This window comes from Monodon monoceros, unplaced genomic scaffold (assembly GCF_005190385.1).
Source record: "Monodon monoceros isolate NGI ecotype Baffin Bay Population unplaced genomic scaffold, NGI_Narwhal_1 Super_Scaffold_22, whole genome shotgun sequence".
Lineage (NCBI taxonomy): Eukaryota > Metazoa > Chordata > Mammalia > Artiodactyla > Monodontidae > Monodon > Monodon monoceros.
Window position 1 is genome coordinate 90,779,052 of NW_021703779.1, and position 13,069 is coordinate 90,792,120.

The 13,069-nt window shown below is 43.2% G+C and overlaps 1 protein-coding gene across 2 annotated transcripts in view; it reads left to right on the top strand.

The window, feature by feature from the left end:
• The window catches only part of MID2 (midline 2), a 97,424-nt gene that overhangs the window by 1,085 nt on the left and 83,270 nt on the right, over positions 1 to 13,069 (top strand). For both annotated transcript variants that reach the window (XM_029239937.1, XM_029239938.1), the window contains exon 2: positions 11,935 to 12,650. In XM_029239937.1, the coding sequence (XP_029095770.1) occupies positions 11,991 to 12,650 (660 nt within the window). In that variant the 5' untranslated portion in view covers positions 11,935 to 11,990. The remainder of the gene's footprint in view (positions 1 to 11,934; positions 12,651 to 13,069) is intronic.

The window sequence follows — 13,069 nt, forward strand, 5'->3', positions numbered from 1 at the left end:
CAACGGCGGCAGCGGCGGCGGCGGCGGCGGCGGCCGGGGAGCTCGCGCCGGAGCCCGAGCCAGTTCGCGCAGGAGGCAGGCGAGCACCCGGCGCCCTCGGGCGCGCCGAGGACATGGCCGGCAGCCGGGAATGCTCTGGGTAAAACGCGCCCCCTCGCCGCGGCCCCGGGGGCCGAGCGCCACCGTAGGCGCAGGGCTCGGCCCCGGCTCGGGCCGCGTCTCAGGTGCGGCCGGGGCCCGGGGCGGGCAGAAGGCTGCTCCGGGGCTCGGCGGGGCGTGATGACGGGGCCCGCGAGGCTCGAGGTGGCGGCGGCGACGGAGGGCGCCCCGGCCCGGCCCTGGCTTCCCGTTGCGCCGCTGGGGCCCGGGCACCAGTCGCTGCCTTCCTGGGACGGAGTTTGCACTCCGCGATGCGGGGCGGGGGCGGGTCCGCGGCCTCCCGCGCAGCCCGGTGGGGCCGGGTGCGGCCCCTCGAGCGGCTCTCCTGGAGCCTGGGTGCTAGTCTGGGAAAGGGCACCGCCGCCTTCCCACGCTCCCGCGGCCGGCAGCCTCCTCGGCCCGGGCGGCGCCCCTCGGCCGCCCGGCGGTGGCTGCTGCGGCAGCCGGTTGCTGCGGACAGCCTGCCCGCAGGAAGGCCCGGCGAAACTTAATCCCTTTGCTGCCGGGGGAGCGATCCTCGAGTCTCCGTCTGGGTGGTTCCTTATTTCTGGCCTAGCTGTGAAAGCAGCTCAGTGGGGGAGAGGGAAAACTTATAGGTGCCCAGGACAGGCTGCGACTGAACCCGGGAGAGGTGGGGTTTTTCCATTCCTGGCTCGTTAAGAATTAAGTAAATAACGGCGGAGTAGATTTACAGAAACATTTTCGGTGATAAGGATTAGGTTACTTAGCATTTCGTATGCAGCGCATTTCTTGGAGGTGTTTCTTCTCGGAGCAGGAAATTGGGATCCTGGGGTCCTTAGGTTCTTCACTTTCTCTCTTCCACACTCCCCTACCCGCCTTCACGCTCACTCGCCTTCTTCCTACGTGGTCGTCACACATCTACCTGCCCACCCGAATCTCCCACCAACCACCCGTCCCCTGGACTCCTCCCCATCAATCTGTGCACTCCCAGCCTCCCAGCCATGCAGCCTCTGGCTTGTGAACCACTTTGCCTTTTTGAGGGTTTCTGAGTGTGGGGACGGTGGATGGTGATGGTTGTTTGTGAAGAGGAGCCCTTATAAAGGAATATATTAGAGGCTATGTAAATAGACAAGTACTACTGTGTGTGAGTTGATTCTTCAGATTCTCAAATTGGGCCAAGAGGTCTACCTTTAACCCCATTCTGTTCCCTCCCAGTACTCTAATCAGTTCTCTGGCAGTGTTCCAAAAGAAGGGAAATGCTGAATAGGGAGACTCCCTCCGTACTCTACCCGGGCTGGCTACCCCTAACCCTCACATGCCCCTTTTCACTTCTCTCCACTGATCACTGCCTTGGGGGGGCGGTGGGGAAGAGTCTTTGCTATTTTTCTATATTCCTGCCCAATCAATTAACTTAATGCAGATATATAATGTAAATTAGATTTCTCCTGATTGTTCCTCACAACTTGATTTATGTGCTTGAAATAAAAGTCTAGGAGCCAAGAAGATCAGAGAGTTCATTCCCAAATCTGATGTTGCATTGGCTTTGTGGCCTTAGGACATTCCTATAACCTTTCACTTGTATGAAAGGCATCGTATTTTGTACTGGCTATTGTGAGTCTTGGCATGGCCCTTTGAAGATGAAAGGGTTCTATAAACTCTCAGCACTATACTTTTTGAAGAAAGTTCTTCATTTACCTTTTATTGGGGTAATAGATTGGGTGTAAATAGCAACCCTAGTTTATTGGGAACCCTCACTTGCCATTATTAATCCCCTTGGGAGCCAAATATATCACTCTACTTTGGTCCTAAGTCTGTTTCTTTTTTTTTTCCTCTCGTGCACATGCAACTGAATGAAAACATACATAAAAGTAGGCATACAGAGTAATTGGTGATTATTTTACACTAAGGCTTGAATCATATCTAATGTACTCCAACCTAACAATCTGAGTCAGACTCATTTGAAAACATAACCTCACTAATTTTTAGCCCGTATGGGGTCAGGTAGTTAATTTCTACTGAAAAGTGGCATAAATAATTTTAGTCATGGCTATCTGAGCATGATTAGCATCTAGCAGTGGTGAGTCAACAATATTTATTAAAAGCACCTACAGCGTGCAGAATCCTCTGTTGACTGGTCTAAGGCCGCAGCCTTGGCCTTGTATCTTGGCCTCCTGCTTGTTTAAGGCCTACCTCCTTACTTGCAGCTCCGGGATTAGGCCAGGGAGGGGCTGTGCAGGGCAGGGGTAGAGGCTATAGGGACATGAAGGAGCAATTGTTTCCCTCCCATTTACTTTCATGACTACTAGACTCCTCATCTAGCATGTTGTACCTTGCAAGGCCACCCCCCAGGGAAGTACTGCCGCAAATCAGAATGACTTGCTTGCTTCATGAACATATCATCTGAACAGTGCAAACTGATTTAGGTGAAATTGGTTTAGTTAATCCCTCCTCTAAGTGCAGGGCAACTTGCTCAAACTTGTATATCCTAAAGCAGTGCCAGTGGAGTCTCATAATAGCGTCCAAAAATTGCTGTGGGTAGTGAGCCTGTCCATTCCCTCATCCCTCCTCCCATGAAATCTGCTGACACCATGACAGTTGAGAAGGAAACTGCAGAAGGAGTATGTCTTTGCTACTTGGTGAAGAGGAGAGAATGTCCTCCCTTAACTCTGTCCCTTAGTACTCAGGTTCTCTCTTTCCCAACAGGGACAGACAACCCTAAAAAGGAGGTGAAGACAGGGCGGAGGCACAGAATGTGTCTCAAATGGCTGTTCTCAGAGGTACCTGCTTGGCCTTGTGTGTGTGTGTCATTCAGTCTCTATGGGTCTTGGTAAGTCCCTAGCTGTTAGGCCATGGTCCTCTGCTGCTAGTGGAGGCCAGGGGGTGTTCCATTTCCAGTTAGCATTAAGTTTGTGGTCTTCTCTTCTGTGCAAAAGGGGAACATGTGGTACTGTGTTTGTGAAGCACCTCCTTACTTAGGCTGAGTGCCTTGACTTAGAGCATTGCATCACCAAGATATGACATGTAACATGTTGATACCGGATATACGACAGTTCAGGCGAGTTCACAGTTGTTCACTTTTTGATGAATGAAATTTGGGTACCAAGGTGGTGGTGTGCTAATGTCTGTATTTCAGGTCTCTCAACAAACATTGTGTTCATCACTGAGCAGTGTGAAAAATAGACTAGAAAAGTGTTTCTCAACCAGTGTGTTGGATCATGCTAACATGTGAGAAGACCAGATGAGTGGTGTTGAGACAAGAAGTTCCAACTCCAATGATCCCCTCTGTACGCGCTGCTAGCCCTCTTTTTATTTCCCCTCTCTTCCAAGGATCAATATATGTTTCTGTCTCCATTTTCATGAATTAAAACTCTGCTAAGGGTCTTCTGTGGGCACTGGAGGTTTGTGGCTCTTTCTACAGTTTCTCTTTTTCCACCTTCCCCTTCTCCATGATCACAGCCAGACATATTCTTTTTGACAATCTCCCAGCTCCTGCATTGCCCTTAGAAATCCTGTAAGCTGCTAAGACTACTAGATGGTTAAAGTATGGGTGGTGGAGGGATTTTGAGTAATGTGCCAACATCCACTACTCCCTTCTCTGTGTTGGGTTCAACTGAATACATAATAAGGGTGTTGGTTCTGCCTAAGTGGGTTAGCAAAGTATCCTTAGGAAGACTTGTTCTACTTGGGTTCTTTTCTCCCTGCAGAGCTCTGACTGCCTGACCTTGGGCTTTGTCTCAGACTCTTTCCTGCAGGTCAGACTCCTCTAGTTGATGAACAGCATCCCCAGTCTCTGAATCTTCCTCTTACAGAGACCAGAAGATCTGATAACAAATTCATTATATAACCTAAAATCCTCCTGAAACAGAAAATCCCGGTATTTACAGTTTTCCCAGTTAGGGGTATAATGTATGGGCATGGTAGACAGTGCTAATGCAGGACAGTGACATGTCTGAATGTATACAGCCCAGAGATAGAAAAATGGTTTACAGTCCAGAATCCTCCATCGCTTTGTCTATAGCCCTTTGTTCAGTGTTGCTAAGATCCATGTGGTTCCCAGGGGAGTAGAAGCTTGATTTCAAATAGGCTTCTGTTCTCTGTCCCTTGTCTCTGACCTGAACTTGGGGTCCTCTCAGCCTAACACTCAACAGCATGCCCTACATACATATACTGCCAATTTTATTCTGTAGAAGTAGAGATGACTGCCCATATGGGGGGTGCACTGAACATTAAAAAATTTACAAATATTTTATTGGGTAACAGATTGGGAAAAGCAGTCCTAGAATAGATGGAAAGCTGTGCTGGTAGCAGTAGGTAAATTAAGTTTGTTCTCCAATCTGGAAACTGCTAGTGTAATTGGCATTAAGATAAAGGTGTTATGAATTATACTTAATGATTTGTGACAATTATCATGTGTTACCTTGGTAAATCTGTTTCTTGGTTACTTAGATTAATCTATTGTGTTTGTAGCAGATCTAGGACTTTTAGTTCTGCTATTGTGATATTCCTTTTAATGTTTATGATGACTATATTGTATAAAATAGCCAATGGCTGGATTTAGGAGCTAATTATTAAAAAAAAAAAAGATCATTAAGGAACTTGCCTGGTTGAGACTTCGCCTTCCAATGCAGGGGGTATGGGTTGGATCCCTGGTGGGGGAGCTGGGATCCCACATGCCTTGGGGCCAAAAGGCCAAGACATGGAACAGAAGCAACATTGCAACAAATTCAATAAAGACTTTAAAAATGGTTCACATCAAAACCATCTTTAAAAAAAAGTATAAGTCTCAAGTCATTAAAAAAATCATTAAATCCATGTACTGTAAAATATTAAGTAGGCTTTAATAACCTATTAGACAGGAACTGGCTCTGGTGCTGTCAGTCGGTAATCAACCTCCAGTCCTGAGCTCACCCTGTGTGTGATAAAAGCTTAAGAAAAAAGAAGAGAGACAGTTCTTCCCTTTGCGGGGGACTCCAGTCTAACAGGGGAGACATATGAGCATAATAAATACCACAAGAAGACTCATGGCCCTCCAGAAAACTTGTGGGGGAGTGTAATTGTCCTCCATTATGTCAACCATGCATTTGGGGTGAATTTCCAAACATGTGCTATTTCCTTAATAACTTGCTCTGTATCTGTCATCTGTGAATGTGTGTTGAGAATATCTGTATTTTTAAAGCAAGTTAATAATTTTATTTTATTCTCATCTGATCCTCACAAGAGCCTGTGAGATGGGTAGGGCAGGTATTTTTCATTTGACAGATGAGGAGACTGTGGCCCAAACAGTTTAAATGTCTTACCTGGGATCACTCAGCTAATTCAGTTTAGAGCTAGGACGACAACCAGGCTCTGTTGTGAGGATCAAATGAGATAGTGGCTTTGGAACCATTTGAAAAGTGTAAAACTGGTACACAAATGTAAGGTGACTGTTATTATTAATTATGCTTACTGACCACCTGCCTCTTTTTTCTGGGTTTCTATTTTCAGTCCATCTTTTTAGGGTGAGAATTCTATGCATTGGTTGCCTTTTATGTTCCCAAATGATCATTTCTGAAATTAAAGAGGTCTTTTCCTACTAATAGTATTCTAGGATTTGGTTGTCTTCCTTTTCTTCCAAAAGGTGTTGTCATTAGTTTGTACTCCCATGGGACTCTCCTCACCTTTAGTTGTCCCCTGGAACACCCATTATATCTTCTTTGAAGTACAACAGGCAAAACCAGCCACTGTCCTTGGGCACCTTGGCTTAGCCAAGGGTAAGTAATGCATTTTGTTTATTTCCAGTTCCTTTCATGATGATGCCCATCTCTTGTCAGCCTTTCTTTTCTTTTATTTTTATTTTTATTTTTTGGTATGTGGGCCTCTCACTGTTGTGGCCTCTCCCGTTGCGGAGCACAGGCTCCGGATGCATAGGCTCAGGGGCCCAGCCACTCCGCGGCACGTGGGATCTTCCCAGACCGGGGCACAAACCCATGTCCCCTGCATCGGCAGGCGGACTCTCAACCACTGCGCCACCAGGGAAGCCCTGTCAGCCTTTCTAGTCACACTAATAAATAAGACTTTTGTCTTGAGGAGCTGGTTTTCAGTAATCCAAGGTGTCTTTCCTATGTGGTAACAGATAGCAAGAGCTCTGTAATAATAGGATGTCAGAGCTGGAGCACATGTTAAAGATTGTCTGGTGATTCTAGTCCAACTTGAATGACATTTTACAGTTAAGGGAACATCAGACTAAGCCAGGACTCATTTGCTCATCCTCCAAGGCAGAGAGACAGTTTCTGGTGTTTTTAGGAAGAGCTCATGGGACATTACTGTTAATATCCTGAAGAATGTAAATCCTACAAGCCAGCTCAATCCTCATTGTACAGCCCAGGGGTCAGGTTGGGTTTTACACTCATGGTCTTTCTGTGAAGAAAGGGAGACTGTGGCTCCTCAGGGAGGTAATGAGAGCCCAGACCCGTGTTCCGTGGATCTGGAAGATGAACACTAGATGGAATATAAGCTGTTGAAATAAGTAGGCATTTAATTATGTTCAAATAACACTTGAAATAATAGCATTCTGCCAAGTGCAGATCATGACTTCTCTCTCTGATCAGAGTTAACCGAATATTGGATTTGAAGGGCAACGCTGAAATCAATCTTTCATTTTGTAAGTGCAGAATGTATTATTTTTATTCTAATCGTCTGCATTGAAAACTCCTCCTTTGTATTTCTATCTACTCACACAGTCTTATGATACCTTCTTAAAGTTTATTCTCATCAACTTTTTTTTCAGGAGTCTCAGCCTGAAGGGGGGTGCAGGGTGATGATAAGCCATACAGAAACAATTTTATACTAGAACAAGGGCAAATACATAAGCATCCTTATTTGACTACACAGCAGTAACTAAATGATATGGAAGGGGACAAATCAGTGGATGTGGATGTGGGCATTTGGTCTGCCCGCCTAGGCATTTCATCAGTGCATTTTTATGACAAACCATTGTGTTTTCTGGCAAAAGCTTCATGATTACCTGTCATTCAGTGACACTCTACCAGGTTTACATCCTGTCTTTATCCTTAGTATATTCTCTAATTCTGCATAGATTAATGATTCACAAGCTTTTTGAAGTTGCAGCACTGCCATTGTTTTATTTTTTGTCATACCACTTCCTCCTGTACTTCCTAAAGGTATTTTGTGATCTAGGAGTCAAATATTTTTTAGGAGTCTTATCATTTTTAAATGAATTAAAAAATTGGGAGCTGATAATTTTCTGACACCCATTGATCATTAGAGATATCCCAGGTATTGCAAAACCTAGACAGGGAATCACTAACCTAGAAGAGCAATTGAAAGGAGTAAGCAATTCAGTAGAGTTTAGAAATAGTACATAATTACACAGTTGACAGTATGGAATAGTGGTTAGGTGTTTGTTCACACTCTGGGTTGTGGGTTTGAATCTGTTTTAAAAATTAAGGTAAAATCCATATACCATAATATTCACCATTTTAAAGTGTACAATTCAGTGGTTTTTAGTATATTCACAAAGCTGTGCAATCATCACTGCTAAATCCTAGACATTTTCATCATCGTCAAGAGAAAACCCATACCATTAGCAGCCACTCTCCATTCCCTCTACCCCCATGCCCCCCGACCCAGGCCCCTGACAAACACTAATCTACTTTCTGTTCTTATGGGTTTGCCTATTCTGGGCATTTCCTATAAAGGGAATCATATAATCTGTGACCTTTTGTGACTAGCTTCTTTTACTTAGCATAATGTTTTCAAAGATTATCCATGTCGTAGCATGTATCAGTACCTCATTCCTTTTTCTTGCTAAATTATATTCTGTTGTATGGACATACCACATTTGTTTATCTGTTCATAAGTTGAGGGACATTTGGATTGTTTCCACCATTTGGTTATTGTGAATACTGCTGCTATGAACATTTGTGTACAAGTTTTTGAGTGAGCATATCTTCAGTTCTTCTGGATCATATGGTAACTCTACATTTAACATTTTGAGGAACTGCCAAACTATTTCCCAAAGCAGCTGCATCATTTTACATTCCCACCCGCAATGTATGAGGGTCCCAATTTCTCTATATCCTGGCTGACATTTGCTATGTTTTTAAATTATGGCCATCCTAGTGTGTGTGAAGTAATATTATAGGTATCCTAGTGAGTGTAAAGTGGTATCTCAATGTGGTTTTGATTTGTATTTCCCTAATGGCTAATGATGTTGAGTACATTTTCATATGCTTACTGATCATTTGCATATCTTCTTTGGAGAAATGTCTATTCAGATCCTTTGCCATTTAAAATATTTTTTTGCCTTTTTATTGTTGAGCTGTAAGAGTTCTGTGTATTTCTAGATACTTGACCTGTATCACATGTATGATCTGCAAATAGTTTTCCTATTCTGTGAGTTGTCTTTTCACTTTTTTGATGGTGTCATTTATAGTACAGAAGTTTTAAATTTTGATGAAGTCCAATTTATTTTTTTCTTCAGTTACTTGTGCATTTGGTGTCATCTAAGAAACCCTTGCTTAACCTAAGTTCATGAAGATTTACACTTATGTTTCCTTCTAAGAGTTTTATAGTTTCTGTGCTTACATTTAGATTGTGGATCCATTTTGAGTAAATTTTTATGTATAGTGTGAGGTAGGGCTGTAACTTCATCCTTTTGCATGTGGGCATCCGGTTATCCCAGAACCACTTGTCAAAAAGATTATTATTTCCCTGTTGAATGGTTTTGGAACCCTTATCAAAAGTCAGTTGACCATAAATATATGAGTTTATTTTTGGACTCTCAGTTTTATCTGGTTTTGAATCTTAACTTTGCTACTTGCAAACAAGTGTGACCCTGGACACATTACCTTTTTTGTTGTTGTAAAATAGTACCTGCCTTTTAGAGGGTTGTTGTGCCTGGCACATGGCAAAAGCACAATAAATTTAAAGGGGAAATGTGCTTAGGTAATCAGGGAGGTAGGGAAAATGGGAGATAGGTTGAAAGGATGCTGAAATATTAGGAGTGACCAGAACAAGGTGGCCTCATAAATGAGAGATGAGATGAACAGATGTTTGGAGAAGTTGCAAAAATACTCAGTTCCCTGAAATTGTAAAATAAAACAGAATAGAAACAGTATAATAGAAAAAGTTACTTACCATAAGGAACAGAGTGTAACCATCTTATATTATTCTCTATACAGCCGAAATCAGTTAAGGTAGTTATTTTAAAGCACTGATGTTTGGCTTTTTTTCTGCCAAGGACTCTTTTGAGAACATTTTGAATGCTATGGACAACCTTCTCCCCGTGAAAGTGTATATATGATATACATACAGCATCCTTTAAACATTTCTAGAAGTTTCAGGAATCCCTGGTTAAAAATCCTATTTTGACCTTATCCAAGGCAATCCTGACCCATAGCATGCTTTCCTAAGCTTAGTTTCATAGTGAGGTTCAAGTGTCTCATGTAGTCAGGAACAACTTTTAGGACTGCAGGAAAATTCGCAGAGCTTTTCCTCTGTACAGAAGAATTAATATGGCATGATCCTAAGATTTAGAAGAGTTGTGGTACTCTAATTGTTTTTGTAAAGGTTACAACACAGAGGCAGGTCTATCAGCAATGCATCTTGACCAACTATAATTTTGGCAGGAGGCCTTACTCGATTCTCCCAGGTAGCTTCCAACACAGACACTGAGGAATGCAGACCTGCAGTTCTGGAAGAGGCAGTAATAGAAATGCAGAGTAAGGTGGAGATGGGCCTAGAAGAAAGAGGTATGATTCTGAAAGGGACTAGGAGTGAGAGGCAGATTCAGAGAAACTCAGAGGGACACAGAGAGACACAAATAGAAGTGTAAACATGGTGTCTATAAGCCCTCTTGTAAATAGTCAAGATATTTGTCAAGTGAAGGAGGTGAGATGATTGAAATAAAGGTGTGTGGGAAAGAGCACAGGCCTTGGCATTAGACTGCCCCAGTGCTCTGGGTGTGTGTGTTCCTGGTTCATTTACTTAATAACACTGAGCCCCAGTTTCCCAACCATAATATGCGTATAGTATTAGTACCTTCCGTACAGCCTTCCTGATAGAATTTAATGAAATATTGTGTGTAAAGTTCTTAACATGGCACTCAGAATACAGGAGGTACTCAATAAATGCTAGGCCCCTTCTTTAACTTCCTCTACTTGAAGGGATCCTTCATTTAACAATTTTTAAATACTCTGTGAGTGTGAGGCACTGTACTATGAATAAAAATATGAAATAGTTGATGCCCTCAAGGAGCAAGGAGGGTTAGCTGGAGACACAGATGTGTAAATGAAATAAAACAGAATGTTCTGGAAGCCACCAAGTGGTTGAAGTGATAAACATGTTCAGTGAGAGAACTCCTAGGTTTCTAGGCTTGGATGGTGACATTCAACAGATAGGGAAAATTGGAAGAGGAGCAGGTGTTTTGTTTTGGGGGGCAGGGAAGAATAGCAAGTTCATTTATGGACATGTTGAATTTGACCAATGGAACTACCAAAGGCAATATTCCTGTCTTGAGTGGAAGTTGGAATCTATCATCTCTAAAGTCTCTTCCAATTCTAAGATTCTATGATATATGTACATTTTAATTGTTTTACTTTTTCATCTCTATAGGTGAATGCTGATAGATGTTATAAGCTACAAAATACTAGCCAACAATTTCCAAGCTCTTGTAAATTGTAAAATAAGAATACCACACACCTCACTTTTAAAAAAAGTGGTTATACAAACATCTAAACTTATCAAACCAACTGAGAGTGACCGTTTTACAAAAAGATTCTTCACTTTTACAGTCCAATTTCCTATAGATTTCCATTAAACAGCTAGTTAGTTCAGTGCACTTAAAAGGTTTGATTTAGAAACAGCTTTTAGGGATACATCGATTGTACTTATGCACAATGTATAATTGTACTCCGTATTTAAGTTTCCTGTGAGAGGGCTATGCAGATGTCTCTGACAGATGACAAAACCTGAACAAATACCAGTGGCGGAATCAAACTTTCAAGCCCTGATGAGAGTCTCCGGTGATAGTGAGATGATGAACAAAAGTTATTCAAAAGCAAAAGATGCCTTTCTCTTTCCTATAAATAAGATTAACACTTTAAACCAACAAAATATATTTTATACTTTTTATATTTTAATATTTTTCCTATTTGTCTCTAGTAACTCAGTTTACTAGAAATAGGATGGAACAGAAATTTCCATGTGTGGTAACAGGAAGTAATTCAAGTTCACACATCTGAAGGACTTGTTATCCTGTGCTGAGAACTACATTTTTCTAAAGCTCTCTCTTCTCTTTTTATGCAGGCTCTGAGAATGGGATCATTTCAAGAACTAGAGAGTTAGTTTCAAATATGGCCTTGTTTTCCTTCCACTAGATGTGAAATAGGAGCAGCCTCTGTATTTTAACTGGAAGTAAAATAGAGAACAATATCGGAGAATGGAGACTGAGAATTTGGCAGGGCCTCAGGTGCATCATAGTCCAGGACAAGAGATGTCAGTGGAGAGGGTGTGTGAGAGACTGATCCGCACCAGTGTGGTGAGTTGGAACAGGAATGTGAGTCAGTAAACCGGGATTCAGAGATGGCCTCTAGTTTCTGTTTATTAGTGCAGGAAAATAAACCCAGGCATTTGTCAAAAACAAGGTTTAAAGGGGGAGAATGGCTTTTTGATTAATTCCCAGCTCACTTTCCTATTGCTCCAGCATCCCTGGGGAATCCAGCCTGTAAAACCTCCATTGGTTAGTGTGTAATTATGCTACATCCATGTTTCCTTTGGAAATGCTTAATGACTCTTGCTTCGTGTTCCTTGCAGGTGAAAGCCCAGCCTCTGCGGTTCTTAATGCCTCAGCAGGATTATTTTCACTAAAGATGGAAACACTGGAGTCTGAATTGACCTGTCCAATCTGCCTAGAGTTGTTTGAAGACCCCCTTCTGCTCCCTTGTGCTCACAGCCTCTGCTTCAGCTGTGCCCATCGCATCTTGGTCTCGAGCTGCAGCTCTGGTGAATCCGTTGAACCCATTACTGCTTTCCAGTGTCCTACGTGCAGGTATGTTATCTCACTGAACCACCGGGGCCTGGACGGCCTCAAGAGGAATGTGACTCTGCAGAACATTATTGACCGCTTCCAGAAGGCTTCCGTCAGTGGACCCAATTCCCCAAGTGAGAGCCGCCGGGAGAGGACTTACAGGCCCAGCAGCGCCATGTCTAGTGAGCGAATTGCTTGCCAGTTTTGTGAGCAGGACCCGCCAAGGGATGCAGTGAAAACATGCATCACCTGCGAGGTCTCCTACTGTGACCGTTGCCTGCGGGCCACGCACCCCAATAAGAAACCTTTCACCAGCCACCGCCTGGTGGAACCAGTGCCGGACACACATCTTCGAGGGATCACCTGCCTGGACCATGAGAATGAGAAAGTGAACATGTATTGTGTATCTGATGACCAATTGATCTGTGCCTTATGCAAACTGGTGGGGCGTCACCGAGACCATCAGGTCGCGTCCCTGAATGATCGGTTTGAGAAGCTCAAGGTAAGGGATCTGGGAGATACCCCTTACACGACTTTGTCTCTTTATACACGGTTATACAGTTAGCAAGTTCCCTAATAAACCAGGTCACTTTTTCTATATGACAAGTGAATTAACTCCAAACTCTTCTCGTGACAAATAGCCTCCTCGCCTGCAGGCTCTCACTGGAACCTGTTTCATCTGTTGCACAAACCTGCTTGCGTTCATTCACCTCTGGCCAGTTCTGGGGGAATTAGCCTATGGCTCATACTAATAGTACGGCCAGAGAAACAGCAGCCTCTCTCCTCTGACAGTGATATATTGTACCCTATATATCTTTGCCATGATCTTTCTACCTCTTCTTTTAAGTATGTGAGTACCCGTGTAGGTGTATTACAATTAGCATATGTGCTGATTTGCATATATATGCGTATAGCTATGGG